Source organism: Heterocephalus glaber, unplaced genomic scaffold (genome assembly GCF_053883595.1).
Source record: "Heterocephalus glaber isolate CG9 unplaced genomic scaffold, H.glaber_assembly_v1.0 deba00001429, whole genome shotgun sequence".
Lineage (NCBI taxonomy): Eukaryota > Metazoa > Chordata > Mammalia > Rodentia > Bathyergidae > Heterocephalus > Heterocephalus glaber.
In genome coordinates, this window is record NW_028258294.1 from 31,124,729 (window position 1) to 31,144,540 (window position 19,812).

The following is a 19,812-nucleotide window of genomic DNA, read 5'->3' on the forward strand; positions in this document are numbered from 1 at the left end:
GTTTGGCTTTTCTGGAGCTTACCTTTTCTTTCACTGCTGATTCTTCCCCATTACCTGACCGAGAGAGAAGGGGGGACTCAACCACAGTGGGGGAGCAGTGGGATAGGGCACTTAGAGACTAGTCAAATATTATCTGCTCATTTATAAGATCAGGCACCATGAAGAGTACTCATTGTTCTTTTCGGCCTGCAAGGCAAGGACGATGACAACAGACTGAACCCTGCTGTCCACCCAGGCCTGGAAGTGTCAGTAACCTAAACAGCAAGTGAGAACAATCTTCTGGAGGCAGCCAAGCCAGTCCTCGGCAGCTCACGTCTTCCTTTGTGAAAGGAGAGAACTTTAAATGAAGAAGGCAGAATGAACTGTTAAGACACAAAATCCCAAAGGAAGAGACAGGTGGAGCAGGCAACACAGGGAAGTTGGTGGGTGGTTGGTGAAAGAGGGGGGTGAGGAAGAGAGGCAAATCCACAGTTGGGCCTGTCCCCGGGGCCCGGCTGCCGTATCCTGCACACCTGCACAGATCACCGAGTCCACCGGAAGCATCGCCATTCAGCCCAGCACCTGGCTCACCTGTCCGCTGAGAGGGCAGAAGAGGACGAGGACAGGAAGGATGAGCAGAAGGAGAGAGAATGCAGTCCCAAGAAACCCAGCTGGCAGCCAGCACCCAGCACTACTGCCCATGGCTGAGCCCTGCACCAGGTCCTAAGGAGGAAGCTGGGCCCTGAGGCTGAGGCATCCGTAAGAACTCCATAAAGAGATTAAAGGATCACTTTGTAACATTAACTTTTTTTTATTAAGAAGACAGATATTTTATAGTACTTCTTTTTTTTTTCTTTTTTTTTTGTAAAAATGGTATACATGAACCAATACAAAATGCGAATGGGAACATATGGATATGGAGTTTCTTACACTGTAACATTGTCCATGTACACCTTAAAAACAGAACTGGCCTAGAGGGAAAAATAAGACATTGGTGTGACTAAAGAACAAGCTTATTTGGCATCAATTATACATCCTTCATTATTTTATATTCCTTTAAAAAACACAAAAAACAAGTTTGTTCTTTCTTCACTCTAAAAAAAGTGATCAACCTGTACAAAGTAATACTCAACAATACATTTCAAACAGTGCACTGTATACTTAAGAAAAAATACATAAACCAATATACAACTAAAATCCATAATTTCCTGTTTTTGCTTTGTTTTATTATTTTTTTTCCAATGTGTGGGGCCTATATTTTGCAATCTACCTGAGACGGAAAACACCAATCAAAACACATGAACCTGAGACATGTCAACATTGTAAGCCATAAAGTTACATCAGGAGCACTGCACTACTGTACACTTCTCAAAACAGAAAGATGGGAGCTTCCAAAGATGAGATGCCAATTCTGTGAGCAATGGTTGTTTTTTGTCTTTGTTTTTTCTAAAAAGAACAACTGGAAAAACCTTTCGACAACATGCTAAATGGATCTCACCCTTTGATATGGTTACACTACGGTCAGAATGGGTGCTAAGGGCTCGGAATAGAGCTGCACATATAAAATTCATTGAAAAAGGGATGTTTGTTGTGGCTTTTTGTCTTGGTTAAGTGCCTAGGGATAGGAGAGGGGTAAACAAAATGCTGCTCAATAATGGATTTCCTTTTACATACCAGTCCGTTCCCAAAAGGCCCCCATATTGCAATGGTTCTATCAAAGGTTAAAATGAAGACAAGAAAAATAAGCACACTTTCAAATAACAAAGAATTGACACTTTTTCCCCTTAAATAAATCAGTGTAAGTTTTCCACATAACGTAACAATAGTAAAAATGCACCTTGCAAAATCCAAAATTACTCACTGAAAATGTTATATAATATATATATTTTTATATATATATATATAGAGAGAGAGAGAACTATCTTTTTTGATGCCATCTTTCCATAGGGACTCTTATCTGGAGTCTGGAGCCTTACCAAAACATAAGGTAAGAGTTTAGCTTTTGTCCTTCAGGACTACTTCTAGATTTCCGAGACATTTCAGTGAAAATCCCTACATTGCCTTAAAAAATGGAAATGGTCACTTGACTACCTTTCCCAAGGCTTCCCATCTAAGATATGTTCAAGGTAACTTATTTTAGTAGTTATGCACTATGGCTGTCATCATGCGAGATCAGTAATTTTTTGGCAGATGGTTCTTAAGGCTGAGGAAAGAGGCCAAGGCTAGTGTATGAAAGGTAAAAAGATAAAAACACTCATATTTGAGTTTTGATTAAGTAACTGAAAATCTCTACATGCTGTTTTTTCCACCTCTGCTCTGACCTTTCGAGAACTGAGATCGACAGCAGACCAGTGTGAGAACAATGCCGGCCCTTCTTTTGTACCTTTTGCCTTTGTCAAGCCAAATCGGAAGGAATGAAAGTTTCACACGGACTGGAGTTGGAAATCCCAGCATGACAAATATCTGTAATATACAGTACATGCAGGCCACATCCTACTGCCTTCCTATCTGAGCACAAAGGAAAAAAAAACATAAAACAAAACAAAACAAAAAACCCCCTTGTCCCATTCAGTTATTCGCACAACGCACAGACTTGCTTTTTCCTACAAATTAGTGAGAAGTAAGGCCGATTGGGAAAGGTGGATGGAATCATTTGGAACAGAAATAACCAGAGCAGAACTGTCTTTCCCCCCCTCCCTACCTCCCTTCCTGTGGCAACTCAAATTTGTCCACTTATATAAAAGGAACAGACCTCACCTGTCGGGTCTGCTTAGGGCACTGAGAAAGGAGGAGTCTTTCCCACCCCCAAACCTTTCTGGACAGCATGGGGTACCTATACTGAGCCGTCTACAGACACGGAATTAAAGACAGATTCAATCTCATTGTGACACACCTCACTTGCAGATAACCCTGTACAGTAATGTAGTTCCACAGCAAACAGAACATTTTCTGAATCACAGTCTAATTTTCTAGTCTTCACTGCTCTAAGTATTTGAAACATGGGCAGCAGCAAAGAGTTTTCATTGTTTGTTCACCCAAATCTTTACGACAACAGAGAAAAATGCAATATGGTTACACTAAATTCTGAACTATGAAATCTAAACTGTGCTGGTTCTCCTTTTATGAAACTGAACTTGGAACAGAAAGCAGTTACTTCAAAAGTAAACAAAAGAAAGTCGAAACAATAACAGAAATGGGGAGGAGAAGAATCTGAGGAATCCCAGCAGGTAAATTCCAAAATGGGAGATTTTTTTTGGGAAAAAAAAAAAATTCAAAATTTGTTTGGGAAAAATAAATGCTCACAAAGAGAAAAAAAGTAAGAAAAAGAACACAACAAATAAACAAAACAAAACAAAAAAACAAGGCACAGAATTTTCTGCAATCTATCAAAACTAAACCCAAGTACCCAAGTTTGACTTGGTAGGAAGAAATAAAAATTAAAACAAGCAAACAAACAAATAAAAAGAGGTGTCAAACAGCAGTGTGTACTTTTCAAAGAACATTTTTTTTTTTTTTTACACAGCAAATCCCAAGCCTTCCCAGTCTCGCAGCTTTCCACCCATTCATAAAAAAACACACGAGTTTCTCGCAAGTTCCAATATCACTGTCTCTTTATCATCTAAATAGGGCCAGTTGGACACCTCATTGAAACAAAAAGGCTGATCTAGATGAAGTACTCTTTCTTTTCTTCAGAGTTGTTCTGTCCTCCTTCTGCATTGATTATAGCTGTGTCTGCGTCTGCTGCGTCATCGGCTCCTTTGGCTTCATGAGTGAAGTATGTACCTGAAAGATGAAGGGGTAAAGCACCGTGACTGTCTGATGGCCTCTGTGTAGGGTGGTACAGAGATGGCAACTTGCTTTATGGCCATCATCAGCCGAAGTGGTGTGCAGGCAGCAGAGGGGAAAAAACAATTGGAAGAAGAGAGCGAGGTGGGTAAGACAAATGAGGATCCGGGGGTTCCAAAGGCACCACTCCAACTGAACCGCTGCGATATAATTCAGCAAATGAGACATTAGAGCAGTGATTATGACCAGAGGATGTCAGCAGAAGAAGACGTGAGTGGGAGCTAAAATGCAGAAAGCTGGAGAGCTGCTGACTAACACATAAACAGTAAACACCACAGACCAATGACCAGAGATGTGCACGCACATGGTTAAAGACCAAAGCAAAGAAGAGCAATTAGCCAATAAATGAATTAGGGCCCTGATGATGCTTCTACTGTTATCTTCAATTGTTTATTGGAACCATAGTCTCCTGGCTTCGAGAATCTTTACTGGCTACCCATAAGTGAGAACAGGCTTGAACTTGCACAAGTATGTTTGATTTCCCTCTGCCTCCCATTCCAGAGTAGGGTTCCAGATTGGGAAATAATTTGACACTGTGATGGCTGGAATCAAGGCTTGGGATATGTCTTCATGAATAAGTGATTTTCTCATGGTGTAACTGTAGCCCGGACCCGGATTCATGGATTTGCTAATTGGCACAGCCGCTTTATAATGACAACAGACAGAACGTTACAAAATTGGTGGCACTCTTATCACCAAATCCCAAGAGCTTACGTGGAGGAAGACAAGGACTGCACCTCAGTATAGTACGTAGGAAGCACTTCAACTGCCTGGCATAATCAAATAGCCCTCCTCCCACTGTATTTTGTATTTCTAAAGGTTCTTAAATTTAAAGAGGCTGAGACATCTGAGACATCTATCTTAAGGTTTCAGAGTGACGAAGCCGAGAAGTCAAGTGCTTCCCTTCTGGACCCTCTATTCTGCAGGGACGCACATGCCCTCTTCCCCTGGCTTCCATGGGTGCTGCTCAGTCTCTGCCAGGCTCCCTGGTCTCACCTTCCTGGCTCTGCCAAGCTGAACACTGAGAGGCTAGAGTTCTCAGCGAGTCAGCTGGGAGAGTCCCAAACTGGGTTATGCTTGAGAAGGACACTTGTCAAGTACCTTGGACCTCCACTGCTGTGCTCAAGGGACCTTCCCTAAGCCCCAGTTACAAGCAAGCAGTCTGCAAGCGCCTGGAAAACTCCACCAGATCACTGCACAGTGCTTGAGAAAAACAAGTGAGCAAGACAAGGGCCGACAAAGAAAAGGAAGAATAAATTTCCAGAAGGGGAGAAGAAGCTCATAGCAGCATGGGGCAGAGAGGAGGAGCCCAAGAAATGATGATTGCCCATCCAGACTGCACAGCTGATAAGTGTGGTGATTAATGGCAATTTAAATCAATTGCACTGATAATTTAAAAAATACATATTTATGTGGCTTTTAAGGCGAAGGATTTTCTATAACCTGGGTACATCACCCCAAGGAAGTATTCTAGCCCTCCTGGCTAGTTAGTGTAATCACCCAGAGTTTGGGGCCAGGGAACAGGGCTCATCTGCCTGCCTCCTAGGAAATAGCCTGTTGTGGGTAGACTTTTCCATGCTTACCATGCAGAGTTCACACTGCCCCTCACACAGCAGCCCCTTACTTTGTCATTTTTACTTTATCCCCATTTCTGGGCTGGAGAGTAACAACTCTATAAAGCTTTATATTTAGAGAAAATCCAAATCAAGGAATGTTCCTCATCAATTGCCAGAGACCTAATCAGCAGCTGCTAAGGTTCTGCTTTTTTTTCCTCTCCCAGTTTCAGAAATCAGATAGGTGGTGTGACCATATACACTAAACTGCCTATCAAGAACAACCCTGCAAAGTCTCCAAATGTAGGGGCTGTGGTGACATGTTGCTCCTGCCTGCCAAAGCACCTTGCTTACCTTTATGTCTGGCAAAATAGCGCCCCAGAATGATGAGCAAGCACAGCATGGCGAACACCACCACGGCCACGACGCCGCCAATCACAGCATGATCCACCGCCCTTATTGAGCCTTCTTCACCTGCTCGAGAATCTGTTGAAATCACAAGAGGAATAGGGATGTAGAGCTTATTATAAGACACCAGGAGCCCTGGCAACACTGCCACCAGGGTCAGAAGGCCACCTTTCTTTTTAATGGAGGAGTCAGAGAGAACAGTCCAGATGGATCAAGTTACACTGAAGGAACAGACTGACCTGTCTAGTGCTGAATTGATCTGTTCTCCCCAAAGGCAGTTTCATTATAAGCAGCACAGGAGTGCCAATGCATGTGGAACAGGCTTAGGGCGGCAGGAGGGGGAGAGGAAGTCTATCCAGTCCTGACCTAGTCTTGGTGCTCACTCGGAATCCAGATGCAGATCCTAATTAAGGAAACTGACCTGGCTATTTGAGGCTGCCCTGAATGGCACCTTTAGGCAATCACAGAAACTGGAGAGGAAGATCTTTCTATGGAGGCCCAGTGACTTATTCCCTAATGGGTATATGCAGGGGAAAAGCAAAGAGCTCAAAAGCCACAGCTGCCTAGAGATAAAATAAGGATTATAAGACTAAGGATAAGTGACATGCTTGCTACATTGAGGATGTACGAGGGAGTAAGCCTCAATTTAAAACCTAAAAACCTATTTCAAAAAAGACAGCAAGGAATAATTGTCCATTGCCACAGATGGTTTTTATTTTATTTATTTAACACTGCATGATGCAATTAATTTTCCTTTATAAGCATCACTCCCTCAGGATGTCTTCTTCCGACTGAGGAACGACATGTTTGGCTGGGGAACAACTCCAAAATGAACCCAGAATGAGCTATGGTGATGCAGAATGGATGTATGGCAGTGTAAACAATTTTAATTTAGGAATGTGGCTACATCACCCCTTGCTGAAATCCTAATGGCACCCGAGATTTATAATGCAGTAAAAAACAATTATTCTCCCGTTGATTAATACATTAACATTTTGGAGTGGAAGCTAAACCACTGTCTTTTTTTTTTTTATTGAGTCAAGTACGACACCTCCATTAAAATGATTTACTAGCTGTACCCTACAATTTAAGCACAGCAGCAACAGAAACGGTAAAAATCTTTTAACTTTACATGATTTGTGAAGTCATATGTGAAGGATTTACCATTTAAATCTTTCAGTACAAGAAGCACATGGCCTATAAATCTGTCCCCCTTGCAGTTGCTGGACGCCTAAGAGAAATGCATTTCACCAGGAAGACTGAGAGTGCAAATTCAAGTCAATTTCTAAGAAAGATTTATCTCTGTCTCTCTCCAAAGAACAGAGCAAATCTCTGAAGCCTCCACCTCTAATAATATTTGAAGTTTATCGATCAAGTGTACAGATCCGTGACAGCTAAAGGTAATGGTGCTCTTTTGAGCCGAAACCTGATACAACGCTTTCAGCAGGAGGGCATGATTTACACTTTCTATCGATATTTCCAATTCTGCTTGGAGATTAAGTACTGAAGGATGTGGGGAAATAACTCGTGACTGAGGGTTCCATGAAAAGTGCTTTAATTAAAAGAGTTTAAATTTTAAAAATGGAGTATTTAAAGTGTTTCATTAAGTTACCTTTGAAAGGAGTACAGAAAAACCAAAACCCCAAACCCAAACAGAAGTGCCAAATCAGAGGCAGCAGCGGGTTGCCCAGGACAACAGGATGATGGGAGTTTAATTGGAGGATGGAGATGGGTTGGAGGCAGAGAGCTCCGAAGCCAATTAGCCTGCGCCGTGATGTGCGAGCCCCTCCAGCAACCTGTCTAATAAGCTCGGCTCAAAAAGTGTTGGAGAGGTGTCTCCCTCCTCAGCCCAAAGTGTTGCCGATTGCAGATGCTACAGCCTCCATCGTCTCAAAGATATTCCCACAAGGCAGAACTCGCCATGGAAATTTTTTTCTCTTTTACAGACAAGAGAGCTTGTCGAAGGGGAGAACTCCCTTGGGGTGATGCTGGAAGAGAGGGTTTTACGCACTGCAGGCTTGTACCCCAATCGCTCAAGTACAGAAGTGTTCACAGGGGTACACAAGCAACAGTAAGGCCAGCCAGGTGTATTTTCCTTGGGGAGCTGTCAAATTAGGGGACTTGTAGCAATAAGAATTAACTAATCTCCAGCTGCCATGAGCTTCAGACCTACTAGAATTTATATGTCTTCCATATGTCTACTACTAGAATTCATATGTCTTAGAACCGGGTGAGGCAGACAAAGTGATGCTAGATATTGAGGAAAGGAAGGAGGTGCAAGAAGCAAGAGGTGGAGAGAGATCTTATCTGGGGGCTGGCTGAGAACAGAGAGAAGCTTCCACAAGCTGCCCAAAGACAGCTCTAACTTATTTGAGGGAAGGTACTCTCTTGTTCACTGGTAAAACATTGCTTCTTCCATGCCTAGGTGCAGGCACACTCTAGAAGACTTATAAAACCAGAGAGCGGAAGAGCAAGCATGTGGGCCCTCTGGGACAAAGAAAAGCAAACGAAAACCTCCTCAAAAGAAAATCTCAAAAGGCATGTATCTGTGGGATTAATTTTCTGAGTTAAAACTATTCATCTGACCTTTGGTCCCCATGATTTAGTAAATATGCTCGGTGTTGGTATTTTCCCTCTGCAGTTAGCCCAAATGAAACACCTAAGTTCTAGTTATCATCCCCACCCTCAAGGACTTACATATTTTGCAGATACTTATTTATAAGCATAATCTTTCTAGCTATCTTCTGATACTTACTTTGATCAGAAAGTTTACTACCACCAGTTAATCACTAAGACATTTTTCTTGCCTTCAATTACTGCAGACGGACACAGAAGGTAACTGATGTTTAATTTACAGGGAACATTGCCAGTTACGAGCTCCCTACCGCCTCTTTCCGCCCCACTCCCACCTCCTGGGTTTACTGTGGGAGGCAGTAATAGAGTTGTGCCGGCTCCTAAGTGCCTGTCATGGCGTGGACTCCCCTGTGATGAGCACAGCTGTTTGCAGACCCATCTTACTCCCTTCTGCTGCTGTGTGGGATGGAAGGCAGAGGTCTGATGGTGCCACCGACTGAGTCAAGTCACCTGGTGCAAGGGAGCTGCCTGCACCTGTGCACTGATGCCTCCCTCCTGATAGAAAGCAACAGCACATGGTACTACAGGAGGGGCAATACTGAAGACTGAGGAAAAGGTCAGTCACCAAAAAGGAGCGTGTCATGTCTCTGCCAAAGTCCGTGGCCCAGTGGCCTTCCCCATTCCACTCATAAGGCAGGAACTCTGGCCTGCTCCTTGAAACATTACTTCTAGGTGAAAGAGCTGTGGCTTTCACATCAGCTGCAGTTCTTGCTCCTCTTAGGGAGGAGAACCCTTGATGCAGGTCCCATTCAGTGCCAGCTTTCCTGGGGACAGCCTCTCCAAATTTCTGGCTCCCTTTCTGAGTCAGGTAGAGAAGGAAACCAATTCTACAGTTACCCTCAGCTTCTCAATTGAAAAATAATCATGGGCGTGTAGCACTTGTAAACATGCCCCATGCTAACCAGGCATTGAGGCTCATGCCTATAATCCCAAGACTCTGGGTGGCTGAGGCATGAGGATATCAAGTGTGAGGCCAGCTTGAGCAATTTAGCGAGACCTTATCTCAAAAGGGGCTGAGGATGTAGTTAAGTATGAGGGCCCTGGGTTCAATCCCCAGTACTGTGACAAATAAACCCATCACTACCACAAAACCCTCCATAAAAACAAAACAATTCTCACAAAACCAAAAACAAACAAATAATCACCTCCCATCCTTAAGCAAATGGGTATCTCCTTGGGCTTGGAAAATGAAGTTTTCTTGTTCCCTCTAAGAAACTACAATTGTTCCTCTTGCCTAGTATGGGTTGTAAGAGTATTTCCATTTTGGACTAAGCTCTGTCCCTATCATCCTGAAAGGTAAAGTCATGTTTCTGCTGGGTATATGCTGATGGCAGAAAGGTTATTCCAGCCGTGAAGAACTAGACATGCATGTGCAACACGGTCCATGTAGAGTCATTTCACATATGACTTCAAGGGAATTAGGCCTGCCTGTTGAATGATTCTGACTTATGACACTGTAATGCTGGGAGGTGTTCAAGACAACTCTCAGCTGTGGTATAACCTTCCTGCTTGTCTGTCCCATCCTGTAGCTACTTGCATGGCTCTAAGTGTGACAGACACATCACGAGCCGTTTAGCGGTCATGAGTTAGCATTTCTTTTGGCAAAAAGTTGAAACAACTTGGCTCCAGGTGAGAGTGCAGAAGCTGCATGAGGAATGTTAAATTGGCTACTAATGCTTGGGTCACGGCTTTAAGCTCCCCTGGGCTCACTTCAGCACCTTAGAAGTCATAGGACTACAATAACAACAACAACAACAACCTTCTCCTCAAAGTAACTCCCAAGGGGGATGCCCTGAACTGCTCAGCTTTCTTTCCCTTGGGTCAGCTGACCTGGTCTGGGCACTCCTCAAGAGCAGCAGTGTGAGGGGGGAAGTTGTGAAGGCAGTAGCTCCCCAGAGCTGGACAAAAATGACTGCTGCTGGACTCCAGATTCCTTCCCCTTCCTCCTCCAGAGGACTCCCCTTTTTTCTCTTACTTGTTTTCACTCCTTAAACCACCTGCCAAACTCATCTGCGGGCAGCACTGGCTCAGCCATGTTGCCTGTGTTCCCCAGGACTCTGCAGTTTCTGTGGTTTCCCTGCCACCTGGCATGGGCCATGGAATGTGACCTGGCATGCAAATGCCATAATCATGGATCTGTGATAAGCCTAGGAGGCTCTGCTGTCAAAATAAGGATCCAGGGGTCACCAAGAAACGGCCAGAATATCCCAGACAAGCTCTTGGCAAAGAGGGACTTGGGAAGTGGGACTCACTGAGCAGAACCCTCACTGATACTGCAGCCGGCCCACCTTGAAGCTCAGGGTTGAACAAAACCGAGGTCACTCGGCCAAAAAGACTCCCAGTTTTGTACCTCTAAGGAACTGAAGTGTGAAACATTGATATACAATGAAATGTGCAGCAAGGGGCACGCTGGTCACAGCACATTGGCTTTCCTGCACATTTCAGACCTTCCTGGCACAGGCACATTCTAGTGAACTTGGAACTAGACACTCCACTTAACTGCATATATTCATTCTTTCCAGAGGTTATGATCTACCTTAGTTCTCATTTTCAAAGTTGGTGTTTAAGACACTGGGAGGTTATATTCTTATTTACTGGACTATTCAGATATTCAACCTTCCCCTATCCATGGATGACTGGAGAATATGCTAAAATCATTGACTTTGTGCAACAGTTCCATCACTTGGTTCAGTTGTAGTCTTGCTGGACAAATCAGTTTAATTAAAAGCTCTCAGAATTGTTGTTTATAATAGAAATGCTCTCTCTAGCTTCCTAGGGCTGTAGGGATTAGTCTGTCTCAGGGAAAGCTTAATGACTATGATATCATTTGCTACTTCTTGCTAGGAAGAATGAAAAACTCTGGCAGTAGATTTTCCAAATCTGAAGCAAAAATAAAATCTGACTTAAAAAAATAAAAACAAACAACAATTAAAAAGCCCAAAACATTCACACCAAAAAACTGTTGTCATCTGAAAAATGCTCCACTCACTGTCATCACCTATTGTAGCTCTCATCCAGGCAACAAAAATAAGTGTGCATTTTAAAAAGCACAACTTTATTACTGAAGGGGAACAAACTGAATGGCAAGCGCTGACAAAATGCCACATTATTTGCTAATCCTAATATGTTATTCTTCTTTAAGATTTGCTTTTCTCAGCACCAATTCAATTATAGATGCTACAAATCCTTCTGACATTTAATTCCCTCTTGTCAGAGAGTAGTAAATGTATACAGTACATGCACAGCTTTCCCATTAAGATTTTAATATATATTGGAGCACACTAGCCTCTATGCAGCATAACCTTTCTTTTCTGTCTTAGAAAATGGAAGGGAAGGAATAAACGAAAGGCAAGAAAATCATGAAGATTCCCATACAGCATCCCAGGCGTCTAGTCTACTACCTGTCAGCTGCACTCAATTCTAGCAATGTCGCTGCAACTATTCGAAGGAACTATGTTAAGCTACTTAAAGGAAAATTGCAGTAATCATCCTCTTTGTGCCACCCAGAGCTCAGTATGTGTTCATTTAAATTAGAAGTACTGCACACAGATTGTGGCTGTACATTGTCACCACTCAGTGATCAGGACTCAGCTCTCTTGGGCTGTCACTGCCTACACTGCTCAAAAACAGGTCCTAAGAGAGGATGAGTTAGAAGCTCATCTCCTGCATGGCCTGTGGGAAAGTGCCCTGGACCTGCCATCAGATCTGGGATAGAACTTGAGCTTCATTATTTTTTCTCTGTGACTTTATGCAGGTCAAGCAGGTCCTCTAAGACACTGAGCACAATTACATACTTCACAGGGTTGCTTTGAGAGGCCAATGTATTGTTGCATTTGACAGTGCATATCTGGCTCAGGCTTGGCCTATCAGAGAGACTGAGCAAGTGTTTGCCAAAGCTAAATCTGCTATATGAAAGCTTAGGAGGGTTTTTCCAGTTCTTACCACAGACTCATGATGCACAATTCTGAGCCCTCTAGGGGTAATGGTTCTAGTGCATAGTCAGCACTGCTCAGAATAAGATGCCCAATGAACACTGAGTTGAAGTCACTGAGGTCTTTCTTTGCACTTACATGGAATTAATACAGAGTGTAACTAATGGCCTCACTGTCCTCTTTGGGGGTTGAGGCTGTAGGCCTGGCAGCTGAAGGCTACCTAGTTCAAGATATGATCCAGGCATACCATTTGAGTGTCAAGAATATTAAATACTTGTTGTCAGCTAAATATAATAAATGACTTGGTTTAAAAAAAAACGCTAATTTTTTCTTCTCTCAAGTCAATTGATTTAGTTAATTTAGCCAACAGTGGAGATGATTTGATGCTACAGAATGCAAATCCTCCCAAGGCATTTAGCATCACCAGAGAGACCAAAAGCCACACTTCCGACTTTACTCTATTCATCCCATAATAATAAAGACTTAGAAGTGTGATTGCCTTCTTCATCTTAAGCAAAGGGAAGGCACTGAGGATGACACCAGAGTTTTCCTTAAAGGAGTAGTCACTTGAGAAACAGGACAGAGTTGTAAAGTATTTCCAAACACACAATTCCCACTAGAATCTCTCTCTGCAGAAAGATGCTTTAGTGGACCTCAGGCATTTAGGGGTGTGAGGAGGATGGATTAATGAGTATGGTGAAGTCACCCCAAAGCAGTGTCCAACCTGTAGAACTGGAATTCACACTTTGCATTGTGGCCTGCCTCTTTTTGAGTTTGGAGGAAAGTTCCTATTTGGTGGTCTCCTTCCTCCCCATGGTGGAAACAGTGGCATGTTGGATTATGGGAAAGATGGGCAGTAGGATGAAGTTCAAACTCACGTTGTGGGAGTCACTGAGAGGCTGGTAGGGCCCCAGTGAGATTTGTTAGTCTACTGCCTGGCACTAAACTGGATTCTGAAAGAGGGGAATTTACATGTTTTAACATTTTCCAAATCACCACTTTCCCATTCCTTTTAGGACCACCTCAGGGGAAAACCAACTGACAGTTCAGGGGAATCAATGGGACAGTGGCACTGACATACCAGAGGAGAGTTTAGGTTTTCTTTCTTTCTTTTTTTTTTTTTTTGGTACCAGGGATCAAACTCCTTACGCTTGCCAGGCAGGCGGTGGCAGAACCACTGAGCTAAATCCCCAGCGCATGTTTTCTTTAAAGGGGTAGAAGCCTTTTTTTAAAATGCTGGATCAAAAATCCTTCCAGGTCATTCAATACATGGCTCTCTATGTGATGGGATACGGAGAGCCTGAATTTGCCCTCTTCATTCCCTGGATGCACACACTGACATGACAAGAATCAAGAGGAACAGGATTCCCAAAGGCTCCATAGGAAAGGAAGCTGTTCACAGGAGAAGGATGACCACTCTACACCAAAGCCCTCTATTTCCCTTGGAGGCAAGAGGACTCAGGCTCAAATCTGACTGTGCATTAAGTAAATCACTTATACCAGTTTCTTCACTGATAAGCAGACTAACAACCTTTCTTTAACAGTTGCATAGGATGTTCATGACATCCTCCCATAGCTGGCTTTCTCATCTACAGGCCTTCCTGTCTCAATAACCCCACACCCCCAAGGTGAGCTTTTGTAAACTGCTCTGTAATTCCTCCCTGCTTCTGTTCTCCCTTTCACTTTATCCAGGATTATTTTTTCATAGCATTTGTCACTGTTCCAAACTTGTGTTTCGGATATTTTCCTCACTAGAAAGTCACCATATGAGATCAGGGCTGACATCCACACCTGCTTCAGCTCCCATTTGGTCTTGTTCACTGCTACATTCCTGGTGCCAGCCCAGTGCCCAGAACACAGAGTTCAAATTTTCTTGAATAAAGATTAAATGAGACAAAATGTGTGAAAAAGCTTTCTAAACTGAAGTATGATACAGACACAAGCCAAATCATACCACACTTTGGAGTCACAGGCCATATCTTAAACGTATCTAGCTCATTTGGTTCTTGACATTTTCTATATTATCATTATTATTACTCTACCAAGGAAATAACATAGCCTGTTGGGCAAATCTGGAGCATACTTTATGTGCAGACCAGTAAGAAAAGAGATCCCCTCCCTAAATGCTATGGCTCCTGAGTCATACAAAATTTTAAGCAAGTTAGTGAAGCCTTTAGACACTCCAGGAACCAGCTGGCCATACATTCTACCTTGACTGATACCCTGGATCCAAAGGCTTTTAAGAGCTTCCATTATCTAAATTTAGATTCTATTTGAGCCCATGCTTTCTTTGTGATCCATTTAGGGGACTGTTGTTGATTCACTTGGATTTTCCTAAGACCTAGGAAAGGGTGATAAAACTTGTGCAGAATTGCCCTCTATTTTTATTGTGTGTGTGTGGATTGTGAGAGACATGTAGGATATTTCCAGATTACCACCTCATTTCTAGGGCAACAGTTGAAAGCAGCTGTGGCATTTCTTTGGTGCCTTTGCTTCAAAGAAGGTTGATGGATGGATGGCTTTGATTATGCTGCAGGCCCAGTCTCTGGCACACTATTACCACCTTACTCCACCAAACTGTTCCCAAAGGCCCCTCCATTGCTGAAGGGAGGGAAGCAGTTGAAGACATTTTTTAAAAATTAAAATAAAAATGAAGGATAAATTAATGCTTAAAGCTATTCTATTCCACATGGGTGGCAATAACCACCAGCTGTCACCAGGAAACAGCAGATGTGATTGATAAAACAATTCAAAACTCATGTGGATTCATCATCAATAAAGTTAACACCCAAAAAGTAAACGAAAGGGTTCAAAGTAGAACTGGATAAGCTCCCTAGGTCTGCCAATAATTAAATCACTGAACTACACACAAGCACCATTTTTTTACTGCAGATTACAGAGGAAGATCAGCTGAGTGACCTGCTTTGCTGGGTGAGGATGGCACACCATATGCTGCTTAGGAAACTGTCATTGATTGAGGAAGTGGAACTGGCGAATGGGGGACGTGGGGACAGAAGGTCAAGGAGAAAACAGACCATCATTATTTGGAAGTATATAATATTTTTCAACTATACAAAAAGGATGGAATTTCTACCCCCATGCAGCAGGAATGGATAATATTCATTACCACAGTTTAGCATTAAATGTGCAACACCTACTCTAATTTATTGATGGGCTGTTTAAGACGGGTGTTAACCTGTTTGTCTTGTATTATAATTGAATTCAGTCTCTAGGCTACAGAAATTTGAGAAGTTCATCCTTTCTCAATCAATATGCTCCCCTTCAGTGACCCATTTCAAGACAGCTTCATAAAAAATAATGTATTTTGTTTTAATAAATTTAAACACTATGACAGCTGCTCAATTTTTATTGGTTGTTTTTTTTTCCCTTCAGATGTCTCTTTGCTGCTGAGTGAAGCTAAGCTCACAATCAATAGTAATTGATTAATCAGCATTCCCTTTGAACAAAGGTGCTAATCAGTTTTTGATTAGTTCATCAGACCAAATGCAAAGGCAGCCCTGGCCCCAGCCTGCTAGTTCATCACTGTTGTACATGACTTACAGCTCCCAAGCGATAGGACTGCAGTGTTCTTAGAGGGAGTGGGGGAGGGGGACAATGTAATTATTAATTTAACCGAGTTATTATGAACACAAACAGGTGTTGGTTTATTGCTCCTGACTTGGGTGATTGATAGAACTACAGCAGGGATCCATCTGACATGGTGCAGGGCTGAGACCTGGAGTATTCCTAATTGATGATGCTTGTGGAGGGGTGGATGGCTGGTTTTGTCACGTATGTCTAAAGAGGAGAAAAATTACTTGTGCCTATCTGAGTGATCCTTGTCTGGCTACTATGCCAAGGGGGATCAGGACCACTCAGAAGATTTCTTCTAAGGATCCTTAAAAGATCCAATTGCCTGGGCCACTGTGTCAGAGGGCTGTTTTGTTTAGGGTCCTTATCAGAACTGAGACCATCTGCAACCAGGAACACATGTTCTCCATTACTTCCAGTTACACTTTAAGCAAGAAGAAGGACTTATCTACTCTTTTTAAGGAAAATTAGGTTAAGGCTTTTGCAAATTCTCCAAATACACCATAAATAAGAGGTAAACAATGCATTGTTGATGGGTTGGCTCTCTTTCTAATCTTCTATTTACTTATCTAAATTCCTTGGGATTCAGTTTCATTCATTCATTCATTCATTCATCCAACAAGTACCCTCTGGGTGCTGACTACAGTACAGGGGTGCAGCAGTGAACAAAACCAATGTGGCTTCCTGGAAGCTTCCAATCTGGGAAAATCCAGCAGCTAAGCTCACACTGGCACATGGTAGATAACAGAAAAGTAAAGATATCCTTGAGGTTTAACAGAGGATATAGTTGGCAAGAAATCTACTGTATTTTGAAAAACTGGGTGGGTGGTTTCAAGATAGTAACCTTGTTTTCTCACTGGGTGAGACTTAAGGACTGCATCTCAGCAACCAGCTATTCAAGGGAGCGGCAGTGAAAACTTCAGGAAAGAATAATACGGAACCTTCCTTTCCAATGGGCTTGGGTGAGCATTCATAATCCTACGCCTTATTCCTTCCCATTGTGATGACGAGAAAAGGACTTTGCTCACTAACTTACTAGGTGACTGATGGAAATGTTTAAGGAGCTGCAGCTGGTTGGCAGTGAAGTCTCACAACATCATGGGAGCTCATATAATTGTTTAGCTCTGACCACTTTAAATCTCCTCTCTCCCTCCTTTTTAGGATATGCTTCTTATTCTGGATTAGTAACACCTAAATTCTGGAATCAAGCATGAAACCTACTTTTGCAAGAGCTCAGTGTGCTGTGAAAAAGGTCTGAGGTGGATAATTAGTTTACATCATGGTGTGTGACAAAACAATTGTCCCCCCCAACCCTGTTCCTCCCTGCTCTCCCCTATTCCCTGCTTCTAAGATAACAATGACATGGGTTTTCCAGTCTATTCCATAGAAGAAGACAGTCAACATGAGTTTAATATCTTGTCACATAATCCAACATCCTTAAACTGCTTTGTAATGCAACAAAATTTCTCCTGAGCCATTATATATCTAGGACATAAACATTATTTAAAGCCACTGAACCCAGAGTGGCTTTAGTACAACCTCAAAGATAACTTGACCTCTACTGCATTAACAGCCCTGGCCTCAATCTCATCTACAAATACTAGTACCACAAGGGAGAGAAGTAGGAAGGTGAATGGGGAGGAAGAAAGTGTTGATAAAAATTTGTTCTTTTGTTTGTCTCAAAATCCACATGGGCCAATTGACTGCTCACCAAAGCAAAGGGCCATTTTGTAAAAGTGGACAGAGTGTCCACAGGTTGGACACTGCAGTGCCTTACCTAATGACTATCCCTTACCTGAGAGATCCTCACTGTCCAGTTCTTCTGCGGAATTGGGCAACTGAGTAAGGCCTTACAAGTAAAAACAAATCGTTTTTCTTTTCATTCCTCGAGGGACATAAACAAAACACTTAAGAACTGAGGATGAATTTTTTTAAAAACATGAGCCAAATCTCTTGCTATCTCTCACGTTTTTTGGATAGCTTGAATGTATTGATCCATAAGCTCATTTCTTCAATCATATAATTTTGTTATTGATACACAATCGAGGCAGAAATATTCCTCAGTCTCCACTGTTCAAAGCACATGAAACATGAAGGTGAATGTTTAAAATCACTCATTCATAACAGCATGCAAAAAGAAAAAAAAAGCTTGATAGTTAGCTGTGGATGCTCTGCTATATCTCTTAAATACAAATGTATTTAGATGTTACATACTGATGTATGTAAGCTTTATTTCACATTTTAGTGTAAATTGAAATCCTTTGCCAATACTGATAAACAGTTCATTATCAATTTATGATGATCTTGGATCACATATTTCAAAATGGTACTGCATCTGCTAACTGCAGATTGCAGGTTATGCCTTCATCAGAAAATCTGATCCATGAAATGATTTTTTAAAAACAGAATTTCATAAATCAATGGTATTCCTAAAAAATAAAACCCTCAAAGCTGAAAAAGCAGTTAGGTCAGGAGGTAACCTAGTGGGAGCTTGAAATGCCTATATCCCAGCCAACCCCAATGCTGCCCAGCTGGGATGTTTCTTGTCTAGCTTTGATTTGAATTAAAAGAGGTGAAGAAGGAAGCAGATAAATAGTGGGAGGCTCAGCTAAGAGATGACTTCCATTTCCTCATATCTTATTTGTGGGCCGGTCCATTAATAAAGTTTACTAAACACAAAATATTAGACAGTTAAGGCAGACTAGGCTTGTTCTTTGCTGCTGTGCTCCAAGCCCATCTGATTGCATGAGGAACTCTAATTCCCACAGTGGTTTGCTTATACTTCTCTAATGGAATCAGTCACTTTGGAAGATGCTGGTGGACCAATTCAACAGCAAAGTGTTTGGTGAGACAAACAAGTTTTACTTATTTTTGCATCTTTTCATTCTCCTACAGCCAAGCACAAAGTATACTCTCACTAAGTGTTTGGTGAAATGATGGACTGGGAGTAATCCTCAGGGAATCACCAACCAGAGCCTAAAAGCAATCCAAAGAAATGCTCCAGAGGCCAGTAATGTCATACTGATAGCTCTACTTTGAAAATCCCCAATTAACCAAAATAGTCCATTATCAACAATCCTAAACCTTGGATTCTGTAAGGTGCTTTATAAAGAAGCCAACTGAATATTGATAGCCCGATTGATTCTGTGAGAAAAGGCTGTCACATCATGAGCCCCTGAGGAAGGAGAACTTCCCTCACAACCCTTGGGTGCCAATACTCAAGGGCAGGTGCCAAATCAAAACTAGGCTCTCGAGTCCATAGGTGTTCCCAAACTATGAATTTAAGGTAACCAAAGGCAAAGCAGCAAGTCGTGAGTAAATTATAGGCCAAATGAGTAGGGATGTTGAACATTTGTTCTGAAATCTAATTGGTTGAAAGTGTTCCTACTTCTAATTGACTTTACCCATTGTATAAAGACTGATGAACGTAATTATTTGAATAACTGTTATAAATGTGCAATGTGAAGTACTTCTTGTAGTTAATTATGAATTTTCAGTTCTCAGAAGGCTAATCTCTCACTTCTACATGGCCCAATGAATATCAAAGGGTTCTACATACATGCTTATGTATCACTGAACCACATTAAACAAGGAAGTTTCAAGTAGGCAGCTTTACTGCTGAAGGCAGTTTCCTTGGGGAGAGCTTTAGAAAGCTAATTTTAAAAATAAAGATAAATATGTTTATGGAATATCATTGATATGCAAAGTTTTCCATTAAGAAGCAACAGATAGTTGATATACACCTCATTAAAGCTGAAACTGTCATTTTTAATGGCATAAGCTTTAAAATATACCAAATCATCTGGAATCCGCTGCTCAGATCATGTTCCAAAGTGGGATGCCATTTAGGCTAGTGGCATTAAATTTGT

At 42.1% G+C, this 19,812-nt stretch overlaps 1 protein-coding gene across 7 annotated transcripts in view; it reads right to left on the minus strand.

The window, feature by feature from the left end:
• Window positions 1-766: 766 nt before the first annotated feature.
• The window catches only part of Cadm1 (cell adhesion molecule 1), a 337,330-nt gene continuing 318,284 nt past the window's right edge, over window positions 767-19,812 (minus strand). For 4 of the 7 annotated variants that reach the window (XM_004856635.4, XM_004856634.4, XM_004856633.4 and 1 more), the window contains 2 exons: window positions 5,733-5,864; window positions 767-3,762 (listed from right to left, as the gene is read on the minus strand). In XM_004856635.4, coding sequence (XP_004856692.1) covers window positions 3,644-3,762; window positions 5,733-5,864 — 251 coding nt within the window. In that variant the 3' untranslated portion in view covers window positions 767-3,643. Of the gene's footprint in view, window positions 3,763-5,732; window positions 5,865-17,738; window positions 17,793-19,812 lie in introns of all 7 variants that reach the window. The other 3 variants (XM_004856632.4, XM_004856630.4, XM_087212409.1) reach the window with 1 other exon arrangement.